General features: G+C 40.2%; 1 protein-coding gene across 1 annotated transcript in view; it reads right to left on the reverse strand.

The window, feature by feature from the left end:
• The window catches only part of PCNX2 (pecanex 2), a 156,679-nt gene that overhangs the window by 131,188 nt on the left and 5,483 nt on the right, over positions 1–20,008 (reverse strand). Inside the window, exons 2-8 of the mRNA XM_027896657.1 lie at positions 19,001–19,200; positions 16,475–16,589; positions 14,146–14,182; positions 12,512–13,801; positions 2,666–2,813; positions 2,352–2,497; positions 1,113–1,206 (exon numbers count right to left, since the gene is read on the reverse strand). Of these exons, the coding sequence (XP_027752458.1) occupies positions 1,113–1,206; positions 2,352–2,497; positions 2,666–2,813; positions 12,512–13,801; positions 14,146–14,182; positions 16,475–16,589; positions 19,001–19,200 (2,030 nt within the window). The remainder of the gene's footprint in view (positions 1–1,112; positions 1,207–2,351; positions 2,498–2,665; positions 2,814–12,511; positions 13,802–14,145; positions 14,183–16,474; positions 16,590–19,000; positions 19,201–20,008) is intronic.

The following is a 20,008-nucleotide window of genomic DNA, read 5'->3' on the forward strand; positions in this document are numbered from 1 at the left end:
GTCCCTCCTTGATTAAAAACAAATTAATTGATAAAAGTCAGGGGACAAAAAACTATTTCTGAATTTAGGACAGATTCAAGTTCATGGTTATAAGAAGGGGGAGAAGGAGAGTATTCTGTGCAAGGTGAAACAAAAAGAGTTGCAAGACTTAAATAGTACCAAAGTAAAATGTCTCATTTTTCAGATCAACATCAAACTCTACCACATTGGTGGTTTTTTATTTTGCTAAAGACAGACCGAAGATTTCTACTGTAGATGGACTCAAATTATTTTTTTTTTTAACTCTTTGCCCACTGACAAATAACAGCATTATTCTCATGTCTCCCATAATAGCACTCTGAAATGCTAACACAGTTTTTTAACATGGTCCCAAGTTTTTCAAGTCTCCACTGAAAGCCAAACACTTGAAGAACAATATTTGCTATTAATGAAGACCATTTCTACTCCCTCACTCAACTTCTCCAAATGCTGTAAAACAATATGAAAACCAAATTTATTTCATAAAACACGAATTTTTAAAATTCTTTTTACAGATATGCAAACAACAGATCACATAGAAGAGTGTGGAAACCATTGTAATGAATACAGTATTTGTGTGGATCACTCCAAAAAGACCTTTGAAAATGGACACCTTATCAGAGTGCCAGACCATCATTAGGGATTTAATGCAAGGTGAAAGGCTCTGCTGCTAGAATTGACATGAAGCAGTGTCAGTGACTGATACTGACACAGCACGAAAAATCTTCAAATGACCCAACACACGTGGGAAGCAAACAAGACAAGGTTTAGAGAACAGCTGGTAATAATCCCACTTACTTTATTTACAATCTTATATATAATCTCTACACTTGACTTTGGCTATTCCCAGAAAGTAATGAAAGTACAGTGGATAGTTCTGGTTTTTGCTTTCACTTTCTCTTTTCGATATTCTTATAAAACTGTCACTGTTTTAGTAGAAAACAAAACCCAAAAATTCATGCTCTGACTTCTCTAGAAGAGATTAGCACATATATTCTCCAATACCCCGCTTCATATGCATCTTTCACAGCTACAGTTTCACAGTTTCTAGTAATGAAAACTCTTAACATTTCTAAACATAAGGGCTTACTTACTGAGCATTTGACATACAATCACAATTTGATAGCTGATGTCTAAAATTTCCTTCCTTCTGACAGCCAGCTTTTAAATAGCAGGATCTAATCTCCCCTTTGGAAAATACAGAGGGAAAAAATAATCAGTTCAGTGATATGATCATTTGCTTTACACACAAAATTTATAAAAAATACATTTTAGTTCAGGTATACATATATAGTTCTCAGTTTGTGCACTAGGCTTATTTTAGACTTCAGAAAGCAAATTAACATTTGAACAACTGAAAACCCGAGACAAATCAAAACACCGAAGTTACAGTGAAAATTTAAAAGGTAAATTAAACACAGAGCCCACTGATCAATATAAGTTCACTGTAAAATGTCAAATAATCAGATTTTTCCTCTTTCCATTCACAAAGGTGAGGTCAGAAGGTACACAGCAGCAAAACATTCTGCTACAAGTGTAGCTGCTGCTGCTCCCTGCTCACACGCGCAGCACCAAGCCAAGGGTCGCTGCTCGCTGACCCTGAGGCTGTGCCATCTGCCCGACTGGCAGCTGCTGCCCTTTGCCCCACAGCACGCCAGCGGCTGCAGCCACGGCCAGGAGGAACTGGCAGAAAAACCAAAATATCTCTGGGGTCATGAACCCTGAGCTACCGGGCTCAGACAAACCACCACCAAGCATACTACAGCTTCAGACTCCAGGAACAGCTTCCGAGCAGCAGCATTCCAAGTACAGGCATGGGGCAAGACTAGGTCACTCATTAATTCTCTTGGAAAGGGTAGCAGACCTCAACTCCAAATGACAGCAACCACCATAATTATCAGAGATCAGCCTGAGTCAGCTGAATTAAAAAAAAAAAAAAAAAAAACAAAAAATAAAAAACAACAGGATAAAGGAGGAATGTTTTGCCCAGTCAGGCCAGTGCAAAACTCCTAGTCAGGTAGAAAACACCAGGAGGTCTCCTGAAGAGATAGAAACAGTCTTCTGGCCTAGCCAGCATCTTTTGAGGATGATGTTTATAAGACAAACTTCAAGCAGCGTGTAAGGCTCAGGTCTATGATGGTCACTAGCGGATTTTAAAAACTCTATGTGTTGCTGATCTGACTTTATATTACTAAGCCCTTTTCTTTCCCATACACAGAAAAACATGCAACAGATAACATGCAATAAGACAAGAGAAATACCCTTCCAGGGCATCTAAACTTTCTTTAGAAATTTCTTCATGCATGGTAATTATCTCAGCTACATAAACTCACCATTTTCATCTATGAACACGTGCATTGCATCCACGGAGAGCTCATCTTGCACAGATGCCTCAGGTCCACTTATTACTTGCAAGACAGAACTGTCTTGCTGAGAAGTTACCCGGTAGATTATCTGCCTTTGCCTGTTGCCCTGGTAACTTGACACAAAAATGTTTCAAAACTACTATGAGGAACTTTTTTCTTGTTCTCAATAAAACAGAAAGAAAGAGAGGTTAATTAAAAGTTTATGTCATTTCTACTCAGTGAAACAAAATATCTTACATCATATCTTTGAAGTACAAAATTGTAAAGTAAACTGGCCTTACAGTGCTGCAAATTTGGCAGACTCTGGTAGCACCGGACTAGTACTAGCATGATCTTGGCTTTGCACATCTGATCTTTCCTGTTTAGGAAGTTGCTCACAGTGCTTTTCTGTTCCCACCATTTCTTCTTTTCTTTCCGTCGTCTGGCTATCTGGAAAACAGGGTATTGAAGTGGAGCCACTCTCCGCAGACGACTTTCAAGAGTTTCATTCATTAACTTCTGAACAAGAGCATCTAAAAAAGAAAATCTAAAACACTGCCATACTCACTAGTTTTATGGAAAGCATTACAGTTACTTAAAACAATACAACCACAGAAATCTGGATGAGGAGGTACTCTGATTTGAGGAGTCTGTGTGAATTGGCTTGTTTCAAGAACATGCTGTGTGAAGCAGAGAACAAGAGGGAATTTCTGCTTTGCTTCTCCTATTGTTTCAGAGGGAAGCAACCTGTTCCTAACTTAGAATTGTAAGTGGCTGCTTCCCTGGGGGCCATAATTTGTTCCCAAGTTGTGTATATTGGCAGTGGAAAAGCCAGAGCACTGGCCCATTCCCCTCTTACAAAAGGCAAAGCAGAACCTCCAAAGGAAATAGAGCTCTTGGACAGGAAAGCAGGTAGCTGCCTAATCCCTCTTCCCCACTAGCCACACACCTGGTGTAAAAAAGTGTCAAAACATTTTCACAGTAGATTTGCCTACACTTAGAAAATATAGAACTATAGATTTTAAAATATACAGGAAGTATTTGTCTGATTTCTACTACTCTGAATACCAATTATATTAATGTGCCTTCTCTACACACGTACGTCATTTACATATATACGTGTACAACTTTCAAGCAGTAGTCTCTTTTAGTGAGTAATCTTCATGATAAACAGTGAAACATTTTGTAACTGTGTTTTGTCTATAAACTAAAAAAATTATCTGTTAGGATTTTAAAGGGTAACTAAGTGATTTCATCAGCACCATGTGCAGTTGTGCAATTAAATGTTTTAAATGGAAAGAAGTTCTTTTGTGGTGATTGTTGGAGATGCTTCACTAAATCCTGCACCCTTTTCACTAAGCAAGGAATTTAATTAGAAAAAAACCACAGAAATTTCCCTACAAGGAAAGTTCCATTTGTGAAACCATACTTCTCACCACTTTCTAAATCATATTTCTTAAAATTACCATTCACAGAATCACAGAATCAACGAGGTTGGAAAAGACCTCCAAGATTATTGAGTTCAACCTGTGACCAAACACCACCTTGTCAACTAGACCATGGCACTCAGTACCACATCCAGCCTTTCCTTAAACAACTCCAGGAACGGTGACCCCACCACCTCCCTGAGCAGCCCATTCCAATGCCCAACCATCCTTTCTGTGAAGACCTTCTTCCTAACATCCAACCTAAACCTCCTCTGGAACAATTGAAGACTGTGTCCTCTTGTCCTATTGCTGGTTGCCTGGGAGAAGAGACTGACGCCCACATAGCTACAACCTCCTGTAGGGTAGTTGTGGAGTGGTAAGATCTCCCTTGAGCCTCCTCCTCTCCAGGCTAAACAACCCCAGTTACCTCAGCTGCTCTTCATAGGACTTGTGCTCCAGACTCTTTACCAGCTCCACTGTCCTTCTCTGAACACGCTCCAGCACCTGTGTCCTTCCTAAATTCAGGGGCCCAGAACTGGACAAAGTACTCACAGCAAGGCCTCACCAATGCCAAGCACAGGGGAAGAATCCCTTCCCTGCTCCTGCTGGCCACACTGTTCTTGATGCAGGCCAGGATGCCATTGGCCTTCCTGGCCACCTGGGCACACTGCTGGCTCATGTTCAGCTTCCTGTCAATCCAAACTCCCAGATCCCTTTCTGCCTGGCTGCTCTCCAGCCACTCTGTGCCCAGCCTGTAGTGCTGCAGGGGGTGGTTGTGGCCAAAGTGCAGGACCCGGCACCTGGCCTTGTTGAACCTCATATGCTTGGATTCAGCCCATCTGTCAAGGTCCCTCTGCAGAGCCTTCCTACCACCCAGAAGACTGACACGGCCCCCCCAATTTGATGTCATCTGCAAATTTACTAATGGGAGATTTGATCCCCTCATCCAGATCATCAATAAAGATATTAAACAGGATTAGGCCCAACGCTGATTACTGAGGGACACCACTAGTGACTGGCCAAACCAAACCTGCAAGAGTCACCACTCAAGAAATAGTGGTGTCACAGCTAAGATGGTCTAAGGATGAAACAGATTCAAGGTTTGTAGAGAGATGTAATCCTTTTATTAGGTCAACTGATAAAATCAAAAAAGGTAAACAAGCTTTTGGACATGCAGAGCTTTCAGATCATCTGTCTTGTTTTCCTCCAACTGTATCAGCTGATGTACTAACACATTACTTCTACAAGCAAACTTACCTTCAGGAGTTACAACATTTGCACACCACTTTCAATTTGCAGGACACACCCCTCTAATACCCTAAAGCCTCAGACTTACACATAACTTTTCGCTACAGACACTTCATTCAATTTTTTTTGGGGGGGGGGGGGGAGGTAGAAGGGGGCAGCATCCGGAATCATAAGAACAACCTCAATTGTAGCACCGTATCTTGTCCCAGCAGGTCTCAGCCCATAATAGGAAGCATAAGAAGCGTTATGTAGCCTAAAGAGTCTCAGTGGGCCTCCAGACACCCACCAGTCCAGGTTCTAGCACGAGGGCAGCAGAGATAAAGGCACTGTAATTCTTGCTTGGAACAGCAGTGTTCCTTCAGCTTCCACAAGGAGGGAGGAAAAAAAGGGATCTCACTTCAACGCTGCCAATCTTCTAAGTCTCTTGTCCTGTTTCTGTAGCACATGACAACCAAGGATCCTGACTCTCTGTGCAATAAATAAAGCGAAATGATCGCAAATCTGATTTAGGGAAATATTTTGTATCTGTTGTGCATGGAAGGAGGCATAATTCAATAGGCCTTCCAGATCAACCTTTTTCTATTTAGGGAAAAAAAAAAAAGCAGTTAGGGGAACAGACAACAATGTTTTCCTTTCCTTATTAAGATTTAAACTCCAGTTTAAGCCATTACTGAAGAATCTCCTTAATGATGTAACCACAGCTGTGGGAGGTGATGGAACCAACAGACACCTAATCAAAAACACCTTCCTAAAGGCCTGGGCTGTTTAAGCTGTAAGAATAATTGATAGAGATCAGAAGCTGTGGTTTTAATAATCTAATTGGTCCTATATTGCCCCAAACTAGCTCTAGGGCTGGAACAATTAGAGAGATTTTTTAAATTTCATTATCTAGTGGTTTTAGAAAATACCTCTCTCTTTTCCATTCCAAACCACAAGCCTTGCAGACTTCTTTTTCCTGCCGTGGTAAGGAGTCATAATAATAAAAACCTAAACATACTGCTTCTTACAGGCTTTACATGCAAAAACACTACAGTGATTAGTACTTCCAGCACTGGAAAGGGGGGCCATGATGGGTTTGTGACTGATTTTCATGATTATTAGTCATCGCCTTCCAAGTGACTTAGACGTTCAGTATGTAAATGGAGATAGTGGTGTCTAGACTAGGAGTGCCCTGACAGGCTATGTCATCTGCTCTACGTCACCAAATGCTCCTTGCGTGGAAATTGTGCTGGCAAAGCTCAAGCACTAAGAAAAACCTCTTCCAAGAGCAAGAGCAGACTAAAAACCACAACCACTGCAGTGTACTTCCACCTTCCTTATGATCTCCTAACAGAGCCATTTACCCTGATCCACTGCTCCACACATCTACAGTGTACACATGGCTGGGCTTACAGAAGTTTCAAGCTCAGACCCAGGCTCTGCAATAACTGCATAATTTGTCTGGAAATGATATGCCCCATGACTCAGACATGTGAGGTGTAACTATCAGGACTCATGGCTAAATCAGTCTTGGGGCAGGGTGATTCAGAAGAGTCCTGCACAAGCAGCCAAGTTTCGGTCTGTACACCATTTTCATATTTTGGTTGAGCAGAAGACGCATCTTTAAGTTATCCTGGTAAAATACTTACCAAGATGAACATTTCTTATATGTCCCATATGGGTATAAGATACTTCCTGTAAACTTCCTGTCTGCACTGAAGACTTTTAACAGCATAGCAACATTACTTAAAAGTATAACATCCCAGTGCTGGCAAATGAGCTCCTAAATTAAATGCAGTTACACTACCAAAACTTCCTTTGCCATGTAACTTTTTCATTTACAGAACACATTTCAAGCATCCCAAATTATGTTTATGGACAAAACTTTGGTCAGTATTGGGAAGAGGCTGAAACCAGTTTTACAGCTCAAATTGACCAGTCTTTGCACATATGTAAATACAGAGAGTCCAGAGGAGGGCCACAAGGATGATCAGAGGGATGGAATAGCTCTCCTATGAGGAAAGGCTGAGGAAGTTGGCTGAGATTTCAGCCTGGAGAAGAGAAGGCTCCAGGGAAACCTAATTACAGCCTTTCAGTGCCTGAAGAGGGACCACAAGAAATCTTAAGAGGTATGTAGGGATAGAACAGGGGAGAATGGCTCTAAACTGAAATAGGGCAGGTTTAGATTGGCTATTCAGAAGAAATTCCTTAATGTGAGGGTGGTGAGGAACTGGCACAGGTTGCCCAGAGAAGTTATGGATGCCTCATTCCTGGAAGTGTTCAAGGCCAGGTTGGATGGGGCTCTGAGCAACCTGATCTAATGGAAGGTGTTCCTGACCATGGCAGGGGTTTGGAACTAGGTGATCTTTATTAAGGTCCCTTCCAACCCCAACCATTCTATGATACAGTAATCAAGATAACCAACTATCAGTGTACCTCAACTTTAAAGCTGCCTTATTATCAGGTAATTTACTATTTTGTAGCCTCTTACCAGTTTTTCAAACCTTCTTCCTCACCTTTTACTTGCATGTCCCTATCCCAACCTCCACAACTCACTCCTGTAGATTAAAATGCCACTGTTATCATAATTTCAGACGCCATCTGGTTTGAAATCTGGTCAAGCAAAATTAGGCTAATTAAGCCTCTCCCTCTTCTGTTCATTAATTGCTTTGCTGCAGAATACACTTTATTCCACAACACTATGCTACAAAATAGCAAGTTTTACCTAAACATTTTTTTTTCCTGTTTCACTACAGAGATAATTGATTTCAAATTGCTCTATTCTTTTGTTAGTACCAGCATGAAACAAAAGTTCTACAGATTTTGAACTGTCCCATTCATATACTGGAGAATGTCCTAAGGACATTCCCAACCTTTTCTTTACTAGCTGCTTTAGCAGAAACATCTATCTTATGTATTTTATTCTCAACCCAAATTTACCTATTAGAAAAAACTGACATTAAAAGCTGGTCATCCACCAAACAACAGGAGTGCCCAGGGAACATCACAAAGTCCAAGAATTCCTATAAAACTTCAGCATGGGCACTGAAGAAGCACATCCATCAGTCAGGATTACCACATTAATCCTGAAGCAACAGGAAAAACTAGCAATAGCCATTGTACCTGTAACAGGAAATGACTTGCTCAAAACAATCTCCCAGGTCAGCAGCAGAGATGGTAATAAATAGTCTAATCATTATACCTACCAATTACATCACAATACAGACCTCTGAAATAACCCCACAGTTTCTTTGCAGATATCAGACTAGTCATCAAACATAGTATTGCCTCTTCAGTTTAAAGACTGAAATTTTAAAACTTCAACCCATCAAGCCTTACACATTGAGTAGCAGATTTAAAAAACTGAGTTCCACAAACCATGTCCTCCACATCCCAAGAGGGGCATCAAATGCCATGTGGTTCCTTTCCTGCATGAGAGTCAGGGACAACACACAGCTGCTCTTAATTGCTACCCACCTGCCAGCAAATTGCCCTGCTGTCACCCAGACTGGTGACTCAATGCACAGGATCCCTCTTCCCCGTGACTATATGGCAGGCAATAGTCCTCGTTCTCCCATGCAAGGGGTAAAAAAAAAAAGAAAAAAAAAAGAGGAGTCTAAAAATATCCACAGGAGTATGTTTTAGTTTTTTATAGGAGAAGGGTAATTGCTTGAGATCCAGAACAACTCACTCGAGGTTGTGGTTTGTGCTCTGCCCAGAATGATGAGTACCTTTTCTAAAAAGAGCCTGCAAAACATCTAAATTCAGGCCATGCAGTCCTGGTTTAGTGTCTCCTGTACCAGTCCCCACCGTTCCCAGGGCAGGCTTTGCTCCCTGGATGATAATATTGCCTGTCCTAGATTACAAGCCAGCTGTGCCAGAGGGGACATACAGGAGGCTTTGCCCTCCATAAGTAATAAACAACTGCTCTTTCTTAGCTGAAGACACATCTGAGGGACCCAGAGCAGCCAATAAATTCAGCTTTCCTCACACTTCTCAAAGGCTGAAGAAAATTTACAGTTGCCCTTCAACACACTTTCATTATGTGGGTGGTACAAGTTGGATTCAAAACTGAAAGGACACTAGTCTGAAAGTAATTTTCAGCAACAGTGTCAATGGTACTTTCTCACAATCTAGAAGAGGTGGAATGGCTACAGAACAGCTCTTAGAGGTTTTATGTCCTATATTTTAACACATTAAATGTGGCATTCTTAGCAGTATAAAGCAAGACTTAATTTTCCTGTACTGCGTTTTACCAAGCTGTCTACTGGCAAAGGCTGACATGGTCAGGACAGTAACTTTTCTGTTTCCACAGAACTCAAAAGTTCTGTGAGGGACACCCCGTAAGGCAGATCTATCCATGACATTGACTCATGTGCAAGATGGTTCTGATGAGCACATTTCCCCATCTTCTCCAAATTATGCAAAATACCAACTTTCTTACACACAGTTCTGAATACACAGCTTTCCAGGAATTTGCCAAGTTTCTCACATTGCCTAATAAATACCTTTGTGGGGTGCACTTCATGCTCATTTGGATCAGACTTCTATTTTTAGCTTTTGCCAATTAGACAGTTTGCAAGGTTAAAAGAACAAAAAACAAACAGAACCAACCTCCTCCCTCAAAACAACTGGTGCATAGCTTGACTTGCTCTGTATTCACACACACTTTTTTTTTTTTTGAAAAACCACTCTAATGTGGGAATTATGTTTATTCAGATCTGTTCCAAGATGCTATTTTGTTAAAGCATATTTGCAATTGCAAAGTTGTAAACAAATTAAAGGCTTTCTCATTCCTAAAATTCAGTCTTGCTGTGGGGAAGCTGCCAGTAATGACAGTAATTTATTTTAGCAAATAGCACATTCTGACTAGGCTAGAAAACAAAGCCTACTTGCTCTTAAAAATAACTGCCTTTGAACTACCTCTCCAGAGCTCAAGGAGTTCTGATTGAGTCTCTTTTTTCCCACAGCAGCAGTCCAAGATGCATGAGTCACAGACACCATCTCTGCTCCTGCAGGGCACCCCTTTCCCAGTCCCATTCCTGCTCCAGGGTGACTCTTGCAGGGTCCACACTGGAAACAAGCAGGGATGCTTAACTATACACGTATGCAGCTCAGCTTCACCATCTCACAAAAGTACAGACTTAAGAAAATAGGAATGTAGGAAGATTTAGATGTTAGGAAGAAATTATCTACTGTGAGGGTGGTGAGGCACAGAACAGGCTACCCAGAGAAGCTGTGAATGCCCCATCCCTGAAGGTGTTCAAGGCCAGGTCGAACAGGCCTTTGAGCACCCTGGCCTAGTTGAAGGTGTCTCTGACCATGGCAGGGGTTTGGAACTAGATAATCTCTAAGGTCCCTTCCAACCCAAATCATTTTATGATTCTATGAAATTCAAGTCACTAAGTAAGAACTTGGTTTAAGGGAAGAGCAGAATCCTACTGTTTCCTCAGGATCTCATATTCCAACAAGAATAATCTTGTTTGCCAGATCTAAAGCACAATAACTACATATATATTAATAAAGTTTGGGGTTTAGGGTTGGGTTTCTCTGGTCACTATGGAATTTGAGTCTGACTTATTTTGATTGCCCATTACTTCTTTTTATACAGCAACCTTGCCTGTTCATATTATCCAAGGGTACATGTCTGAAAGCCCTTTGCAGATTAGCTGCATACTTTCTTTCTTTTATTTAAACTTTCCTCTGAAATTTTGATTATTTTATCATTTTCTAGCTAAGTCACATCACACAGAAGTAAAATTATGGTGTAAATGCTCCTGTTTTATGATAGAGAAACAGCAAAAAAAATCACTATCTACTTGCTACACCCCTCATATTGCTGCAGGCTGCATGCATAGAGAGGTGACCCTGCAAGCCAGGGACACATCAGGGCTCTCTGGGCTCAGCAAGGCTCCGGTGACAAGCAGGGCTTGCTCAGCATATATGAGCAACCAGACAGAATAGACTGGAGCCAGCTAGGCAGGCTGATAAACTCAACAGAGCAGGACAGAAACAGGTCTGAAGAATAAACAGTCTGAGAAGGCAGGAGAGATGGCTAAGATAGACCAGAAGAGAGGCATCAGGTCAAGGAGGAGCAAAATTTGACTGGGGCACGGAGGGGAGGGTGACTACAGGAGAACTGAATGCAAGTTGTGGGGAGACAACAGCTTTAGGCAGGCTCAACAGAGTCGAAAAGCCTGAAAAAGCAACAGTGTGGACTGCTAGGAAGAACAGAGGGAAAGATGAGAGAGAACCAATATGAAGGAGAATGCACAGGAGGGGAGTGGCTAAACTGAGAAGGGATGAACAGAGAAGGAAAAGCACAGAACTGGAAATACAAAGTGAAAGAAAAATGGACACAAGTGAAAGATGGAATGAGATAAGCGTCTAATGCATTGGATAGGACAGAGAAGAAGGCAGACTTTAGTAAAGGCACAGTGAAAGGCATATGAAATCTAAAGGAAAATGACACATTGAGAAGGTAAGTTTTTTCCAACAAGGTAAAGGTACAGATTTCACATTAGTTTTTAAAAAAGCCGACAAAATTTTAAGTCAGCTGTGCATTTTTCATGTAGTGGAAGGTTCTTCCAGGGGAGCACAGAGCAGGTAAAATAGGAATGCCAAGCTGTTCTTCTGGGCGCCATTAAGTTTCTTACCTCTCAGGCAAACTAGGTATTGAAATGGCATCCTCTTAGGCTGTCTTAAAACAGCTTATTATAGGATCTAAGGTAAACCAAACATTTTGGAGAAGGGGAAAAGGTTGTCTTGTTTCACTTTGGTCCAGATCTTCTAAACTGATTGTGTTCATTAAAATGCTGGTGGCTTTCATTGAAAACAGCCACCAAATTTTACTCCTTAAACCCCAAATAGTTTACTTTAAAGTAACTGAAAATCAAATCTCTTACCTGTTGGGAACAAATACATGATTTTTGCTTTTTTTAAAATTTTTAAAATTTTTTTTCTTTTAAGTTATAAGCAATCCACAACCATGCAGGCAGTTTAGGCATACGTGCATGCGTGCACATATGTGTTACCTAGAAGTTGAACCATCACCAGTCACAATTCCAGCTTTCTACATACTTGGAGGTACACACAGACAACTCATCAACGTGCACCTGGTAAGATGGGCAAGGGCAGATGTAATGCTATGGCTAGACACATTTTTGCAAGATACTTGTGGTATTCAAACAATCCAGGCACACTATTCTAGTACAGAATACTAGATACATACTGGACACCTACTGAGCTTATCATCACATTTCCCAAAGGAAAATCTTTTAAGAAAATAAAAAAATGAAAGAACTGCATCTGAAACGATCACACTTTCACTAAATCACTTCGTCCCACCATGTCCAGCCCTACCCTGGTCCTATCAGCAAAACCAGTCTTCCTCTGAGAATTTGCCCTATTGCAGATGTCTAACTAAGGGGCTATAAATAATCTAACTAGTCACAACATCTTTTTTCCAAAAGAATTGTAAGCCATGCATAATACCTCCAACAAACCCATTTTCCTTTGTTGACTCCGTTTTGACACTGGACTGATTAGATGTCTTCATCTTTGAGGTATTAATGGATTCCAAGAGGGAGACAAATTCTAGAAAGTTAGATTCGTTGGGCATCTGTCCTTCTTTAGCTTCTAGATCTGATTTAGAAGTTGGTAAGGTCTTTTCCTTGTCAGATACCTCCACGAAGTTCTTACTTAAAAGCACATCTGTCCCACTGTCTACACTCAACACCCGCATGTGCCTCTTTTCATGAGCAGTTCTACAGGACTGCGGGTCTAAGTTGTGCAGGTCTTCCTTAGAAGTTAAATCTACAGTCTGGACATTTTCCGAAGCATTTTCCTGATTTGGCTCTGAACATGTGTTAGTTTCTAAAGGAGTATTTGCTGGGTTGCTGTGCTCCTTTACTGCATCACCCGATTCATAGCCAGAGCACTGGTTGGATGACAGCTCTGCCCTTAACATTTCTGGAGTTCTTTCGCTTTCACTAAGTTCTGGACAAGCCTTACCTTTGCTGTCATCAGACAGGTCAAAAGTGATAACAGGGATTCTGAGCTGATCACTAGTTTGCTGACTTGGCCAACCTGCTCTAACTACATCAGAGTCAAGGGCTGAGCTTGTTCTCTCAGTTTCCAGATCCTTTAAGTGGACAGATCCCGGTAGGTCGCTGAGGGTGGTGTTTGGTGTAGTACTCATTGTGATGACAATTTTAATGGGTTCACAAAGCTGGTCTCCAGGAAGTGAGTTGTCCACAACTGCAACAGCAGTCTCGCTGTCTGAGCAATCAAGGTCCTCATTAGTACTAGTGGCATTGCAAGAACCTTCCACGTGCTCGTGATCTTTGGTCGCAATGGCATTGCACTGTGGACAGTTACTGGTAAAGCCTGTCTGTGGTGATCCATCTGGCAATTTCTCTCTTTTGTAGCTTTTAGGATTACTCAAATGGTCTGAAATAACTGAATTTTCACTGTCCCATGGCTCTGAAGAAACTCCAGTCCTTAAAATATCACCTTGTGATGAAGAAATATTGGAGAAGTTTTTAGCTACATCTCTGTCCACAAGAATATCTTGGGATCCATGCTGTCCACATAGCTGTTCGTTCACTCCTTTTTCATTTATTTCATTACCAGAAAGTGTTTCCATAGCAGCTGGTTTTGTCACTATTGCTGATGTGGTGGCACCTGAAGTGGAGGTTGTATAAACAGGTAATATATCTGCTTTGTTACAGGGTGAGGTAGACGAAACTGGTGGTGCAGCCTGGTCTTCTAATACCATAACACCTAGTTAGAAAACATATGGAAGTTAGGTCTTGCAAACATGAACACTATGCATTACTGAAGTATGATCTTTAGCTAGCAAAATCTGATCCAGAGGAAAGAAAGCACAGATGATGTAGCTGATTAAAACAGTTCCTAAGCAAGGAGCTTTTTGCTAGCTACATGAGTAATACTGTAAAAGCAAGCTGGGACCCTTCCAGGTCAGGACAGGGGCAGCAGCATGTCTATTTAATTTAAATAATCAAAATAGCTCAAGAAGCAGATAGTATCAAAACCAAAATTATCTCCCTTTGTGTCAAGCAATGAGCGAACAATGGTTTAAGGGATTTATAAAGCCTTTAAGATACCTCTAAGATCTTCAATAGTTTCCCGTGTTGGCAGCTCCTGAAAAAATAAAAGGAAACGTACAAGGTTAGCATGGGCATTTATTACATTCTGCTGGGGAAAAAAAACAACTATCAATGCAATAGCTATCTAATCAAAGGTTAATTACAGCACTGGCACATTGCTTAACATCACTGAAATTTGAACATGTACCTTTCACAAAATGCAAGGGGTAGGTGAGGGAGATGGTTATAGAACAGTCATGCTCCAAATTGCATCACTGCAATTGTGTGTGATGTTTGGGGAGAGGGAGGAAAAGAAAGATCTGGTTTTCTTTTAAGAAAATAATTTTGCAGTGCCTAATCCTGACACCTTTTTTCTTTTTTTTAAGTCATTAACAAAAAAAATGTGTTCATCAGTTCCACTTTCCCAGCTATATGTTTCAAAAGCACTAGAATGAAAACTTTGGTGTCTAGTTCATTCCTCAAATGAAAACTAGAGGACAGAGACAATAAATTATTATAGAATCATTTAGATTTCAAGGAATCTTTGGAGGTTATTTAGTCAGAATCCCCTCTGCCACACACACACACTCAAAGCAGGTACAGTTTGAACAGGTTGCTCAGGGCCAACTCCAACAGAGTCTTGAAAATCTCCAAAGATGAAGATTTCACAACTTCTCTGGAAAACTTCTTCCAGTATTTGACCACTCTCTTGGTAGGGAAAAAAAAAACAAACAAAAAAAACAAAAAACAAGCAAAACAAGTACACGCAAAAGACATTAAATCTAATTGATCTAATTGTAGCTTTCCATGGCTGCAAGTTGCAGCCACTGTTTCTTATCCTATCACTGGGCCCCTCCAAGAAGAGTGTGCTCAATCTTCTGTGTATCTTACCATTAGAAAGCTAAAGACAGCAGTAAGCTCTTCTTCTAGTCTAATGAAAGTTTTTAGCCTCATAATTGCTAAATCATCCCATTTGCCTGTCCTCATACATCGTGTACCTCATTCCTCAATCACCTTGGTGCCTCTGCTGGTTTCTCATCAGCAGGTCAGCGTCCACACTAACTGGGGAGCTCAAAACTAAACACAGTACTCCAGAGGAATACTTCAGGAGTCTAATTTCAACAGCCTAAGTGCATAATGAGAAATTAAAGCCATTGGGAAAAATGAATGTGGCTCTCTTCTAAATTTTCTAAAATTTCACGGTGGTATCCTGCCATCATGAACAGGAGACTGCATTTGACAAGACCCAACCTACATGTTTGGAAGTGGGAGACTAGGATAAGATCCCAAGAAGAAATAGGTTTGCAGAATGGACAAATACCAGAATACTGGAGACTAGGACAGAAACAAGGTGCAAAAGTATTTTACCTCATAAAAAAACCCAAAACAACTATTAATGTCTGTGAATCATACAGATGCTACAAAAGGGTAAAAACACTCCAGGAAATGAGGAAATAGTTCTGATTCAGACCAAGATTTTAATAATTTGTAGTAAATCGGAATAAGGGGGGGGCATGGAGGAATGTGAAGACAGAATGAAGTATCAAGTAGCCACTTATTCAGAAATCACTAACCATCCTCTGCACTGACTGAGGCAGGAGTCCTGTAGAAAAAAATAGCATGGGATCACATAATTAAACATTTTATCAAAGTATACATAAGGAGTAGTTTAAGACTACACAGTCAGCATTATTCTGTTTCTTAATTTTTTGAATACTTAACTGTTCAATCTTCTCATGAGGTTTTCCTATTGTTTTCCTTAATAACATTTACATACATCCCCTTCATCACTTCATACACTATTGATTTAGAAAGCATGGCCAGTGGCATGGAATGCACATGCGTATGCTTTCAACCTCCTGTAGACATCTCCTAGATTTAAACGTTTTTTATGCTTTTACGTTTAAATACTCAAGACATGTTTGGTTCATTTTATAAGCATAAGCCTAGTTACACAAAATCAAATTATTAATGCTCCAGGAGCAGATCCTTTCAGAGGCAATGAGAGGCTGCTCTGAGTGCATTAACCTCTCCCTTCTCACAAAGCAGCCACAAAAAACTAGTTGCTCTTGGCAATATTTACGAAGGCTATTTGCTATCTGTAGAGCAGACGGATCCCTTTTAAGAAGGGTAGAATCATGCATACCAGTTTCAGCTCTGCAAAACCAAACCTTGAGGACAAGGCTGACTGACAGCAGTTGTATACCTAGCAGATGCACAGAATCACCCTTCCTCCTTGGGACAGACCTACAATCCAAGTGATCCATACCTGGCAATACAAAACTCCGTGTGGTGAGCTATGGACTGCATAAAGCGAAGACACTATTACAGAAAACCACATACTCACCATTGCTCCAGATGAGTTCTGCGAGTGCAGAGCCTGTACCCTTGAACTGTCGTGAATTGTTTGGGTAGAATCATTTTGGCTGGTCTCAACAACGACATTATCCCCTGTGTTATTGCTGAAAAGTAAGCAAATGAAAAGTAAGGCAATGCTTCTTAGCCCAATGGATCACACGTATTTTGGGAAGTAGGTGAGGAGTAGAAACAGAAAAGGAAGAAGTAGCACAGCACAGTGCAGTGACAGCACACCCTTCCCCTCCGATGATAAAAGCACAGGGTTGTAAAAATACTGTAACCCCCTTCTGCACCTCCCTCCTCACCACAACAACTTGATAAAAATAAATAAATAAAAATCCCTCAATATAAAATGATTCTGGTGTTTCCAGAGGTAGAGCTATGAGAAATAAAATGACATCTCTTCAAACTCCCTATGCGTATATAATGCCATTTAGCTTGCTTGACACACACACAGATTTACTGGCAGAAAAAAGACTGGGGCTTCTTATATAACAATCAAATCTTACTCCTTTCACAGTTTCTGCTTTTTATGATCTTGTGTACTTACTGATTATCTAACTGCCTGTTTATTTACGAGTCTCCTATAAAACGACTACTTGAAATGCAACACAATGTGTATTAATATAATCATTAGACCACAAAATAAAGTTTTGGCTCTGGTTTGGGCAAAGAAAACATATATCCATTACTAATCTCATATGTTATAAGGCAATTCGTTGATCACTTTCTTTGTGGGTGCATTAAACTATCCACTAATTCTTTTTGCACATATTTTCTATGAACTTTTCCATGGATATAAGCAAGTATTTTTGGACAAAGTTCACTAATGAGAACCTACAAATGTTATTTTTCTCAGGCACAAGACAACAAAAATTCAGTTAAAAAGAAAACGAGCAAAAAACCACCATAGTGAAATGTTAAAAAGTGGGGGATTGGGCTTTTCTGTTTGTTTATGGGGTTGTTTTTTTGCAAAAAACTTTTTTTTAAAACCCTACAGTTGTATACAAGCTATAAAATTTTTTATCTCAATCATCTTTCCACAATGTTTTTTTCCATAGTAAACTGGCCTCAAAAACTTGTTTAACCAACCTGTCAACTATCACGGTCTGTTTAAAAAACTCTGTCATCTGTCTAGTCAAAATAATAATAAGTTCTTTATTTTCTGATCAAGTAGTAAATAATAGAATGTTGTGCATTCACAAACCAACCTAGGAGGAATAGTCATGTGATTTACCATGCAAGTTTAAGTTATTCTGCCTCTACTTCTTTGTCAAAACAAAGTCTGAAAGGCATAACCCCATCTAAAATAAAGACCTTGCATGGTTAAGTGGCACATATAAGAGACATTTCTCAGAAGAGTCACAATGCAGTCAGACCTTGACATCCCCAGAAACCTCACTGCCAGGAGTGTAACACAGATGTACATGTTTAAAGACACCAAAAAAGCAGTAGCACAAAGGTACATAAACAACCTTGATACTACTTAGCTGGCACAGAGATAGCAGTAGCAACTGCAAATGCACCAAAAAATACCCTAAGTTCTTTTATACGGAGCTCTCTGTTGAAGCTTGACTGGTAGTTTGAACAGCTACTCAGTTTAAGCTTTGTTTAGACATTTCTGTGCTGCTGTCACTACTGGATGTACCTTATTTCAGCATTTTTCACATCTGTTATAACACTTGAGATCACTGGAAGCCACTTAACAGCTTCACTTGTTTGTAAAACTCAGGCTTGAAAAACCAGCAGGAGAGGTCTCCATTCATTCCAAGGAGCGTACAGTGGTACATTCCACTTAAACACAAATCTGGAAAATGTCAGTACTAGTCTTCAGACCAATACTATTTTTAACTTTATTACGTCACAATCTGGATTGATTATTTGCAGCAAACAGCACTTGGCTCCTCAGCAGAAAAGCTACAAATACCTACCAAATGCCCCTGAGAAATTAAAGTGATACTAGCTTTCCTCATAAACAGGACCACAGGAGCATCAAAAGCAGTCACAATAAAATGTGAGGGGGAAAAGCAACTAACACACCTAGGTGTGATCTAGGGAAGTTACTCCAAGCACACAAAGGCAACACGAGCTCAGGCTTCAAAAGCTGTGATATTAAAGTGTTTTCTTTGCCAAAAGGTGTGTGCTGCTTCCTTGCCTCTTCCCAGAAGGTAAGCATAGCAAGAAGAAGAAAGAGCACGCATGTGAAGCTTCCCCAGAAAAACTTCTCCTAGGTTTTCTCCAGAATCTTTTAGCAGCTCCAGTACATGTCTCTTTTTATCACCTCCATGGTACCCAGCTGCTGCTCCACCTCTGAATCAGGTGCAGCTCTGCCTGCTTCACCATGAGCATGCTTCAGCTACGGAGTATAAAAGCACTAAGCAGGTTTTTAAAAATGCCATTCCTCACACAACTGTAAGGAGTTTTCATGCAGTCAACAGACATTTCTGCCATGCAAGACCATAGTGCAAACTCATCCATTTTACAGAACGTGCCAGCAATGCAATGAGAAGCTTACCTACAATTAGAGGACTGAACTGCTTCTCCTTTTTGAATCTCTTTACATTGCCTTCCATTTTGTCTTGAGAGCTTTTGTTGAATTACTTCACCTTTATCAAACATAAGGTGCAAACGGTAGCTGATCACCTTTATTACCGTGAAGAACACTGTCACCAAGCTGCAGTACACAAAAACTGTAACTGCATTTGCTGGAAAAGCCTACAGAAGGAAATTATAAAAGACATAATGACAACAGTTTGCTTTGAGAAGATGCTGCTAAAGTTTTTAAATACACTATATAGATTGAGTTCTGCTCACAAAAAAAAGGTCTAGAAGTTTCTTCAAGTTTCAAACCATTTCACAAGATTTATTCTTTTGATTAGCTGTGGACATTATTTACTATCAAAAAATCAGTAAAATCTCCCAATTGACAAAGACTGTAAAATTTTTTAAAATACTGCATTGCCATGTTAATGCAGCTGCAGCCTTCCCTAAACTATGAATTTATAAAAACACAGACACAAAATGAAATGTTAGTTATCTACAAAACAGGAAATCCCTTAAGAAAAATTCTGCCATCTTAGCCTGAATCTCAGTTATGACTCAACAGTAAAATGCTGTAGTTTGCTGTCCTTTTCCTAACACCTCGTAACATGTTCCCAAGTATCTTAAGGACTGAAGAATTTCAAATAATTAGTCAGGACTAGTCAAAACAAATGAATAAAATGCATTTGGAGAGGCAGGCTGCCCTGGCTTAGGCTGGAGGAGTGAGCAATTGGCTGTGTGGTGCTTAGTTGCCAGCTGGGGTTAAACCATGACACAAGCTCTTTGAATTCTTTTTCTGAAGTACATAATTGTTAATTTGCAGCTGTCTGTGATCTGTTTGCTGATTTGGGATGAGCACCATAGTTCTTAGTCATTAAAATTAATTACAGTTCAAGTATACTCTCTAAAGTTCTTTCACAGACAGGACATACTAACATTTTTATATATAAATGCTTCCTTACACTAAAGGGCAAATCATAGC

The sequence above is a fragment of the Empidonax traillii genome, unplaced genomic scaffold (genome assembly GCF_003031625.1).
Source record: "Empidonax traillii isolate 1590-97213 ecotype Southwest subspecies unplaced genomic scaffold, ASM303162v1 scaffold507:size695108, whole genome shotgun sequence".
NCBI lineage: Eukaryota > Metazoa > Chordata > Aves > Passeriformes > Tyrannidae > Empidonax > Empidonax traillii.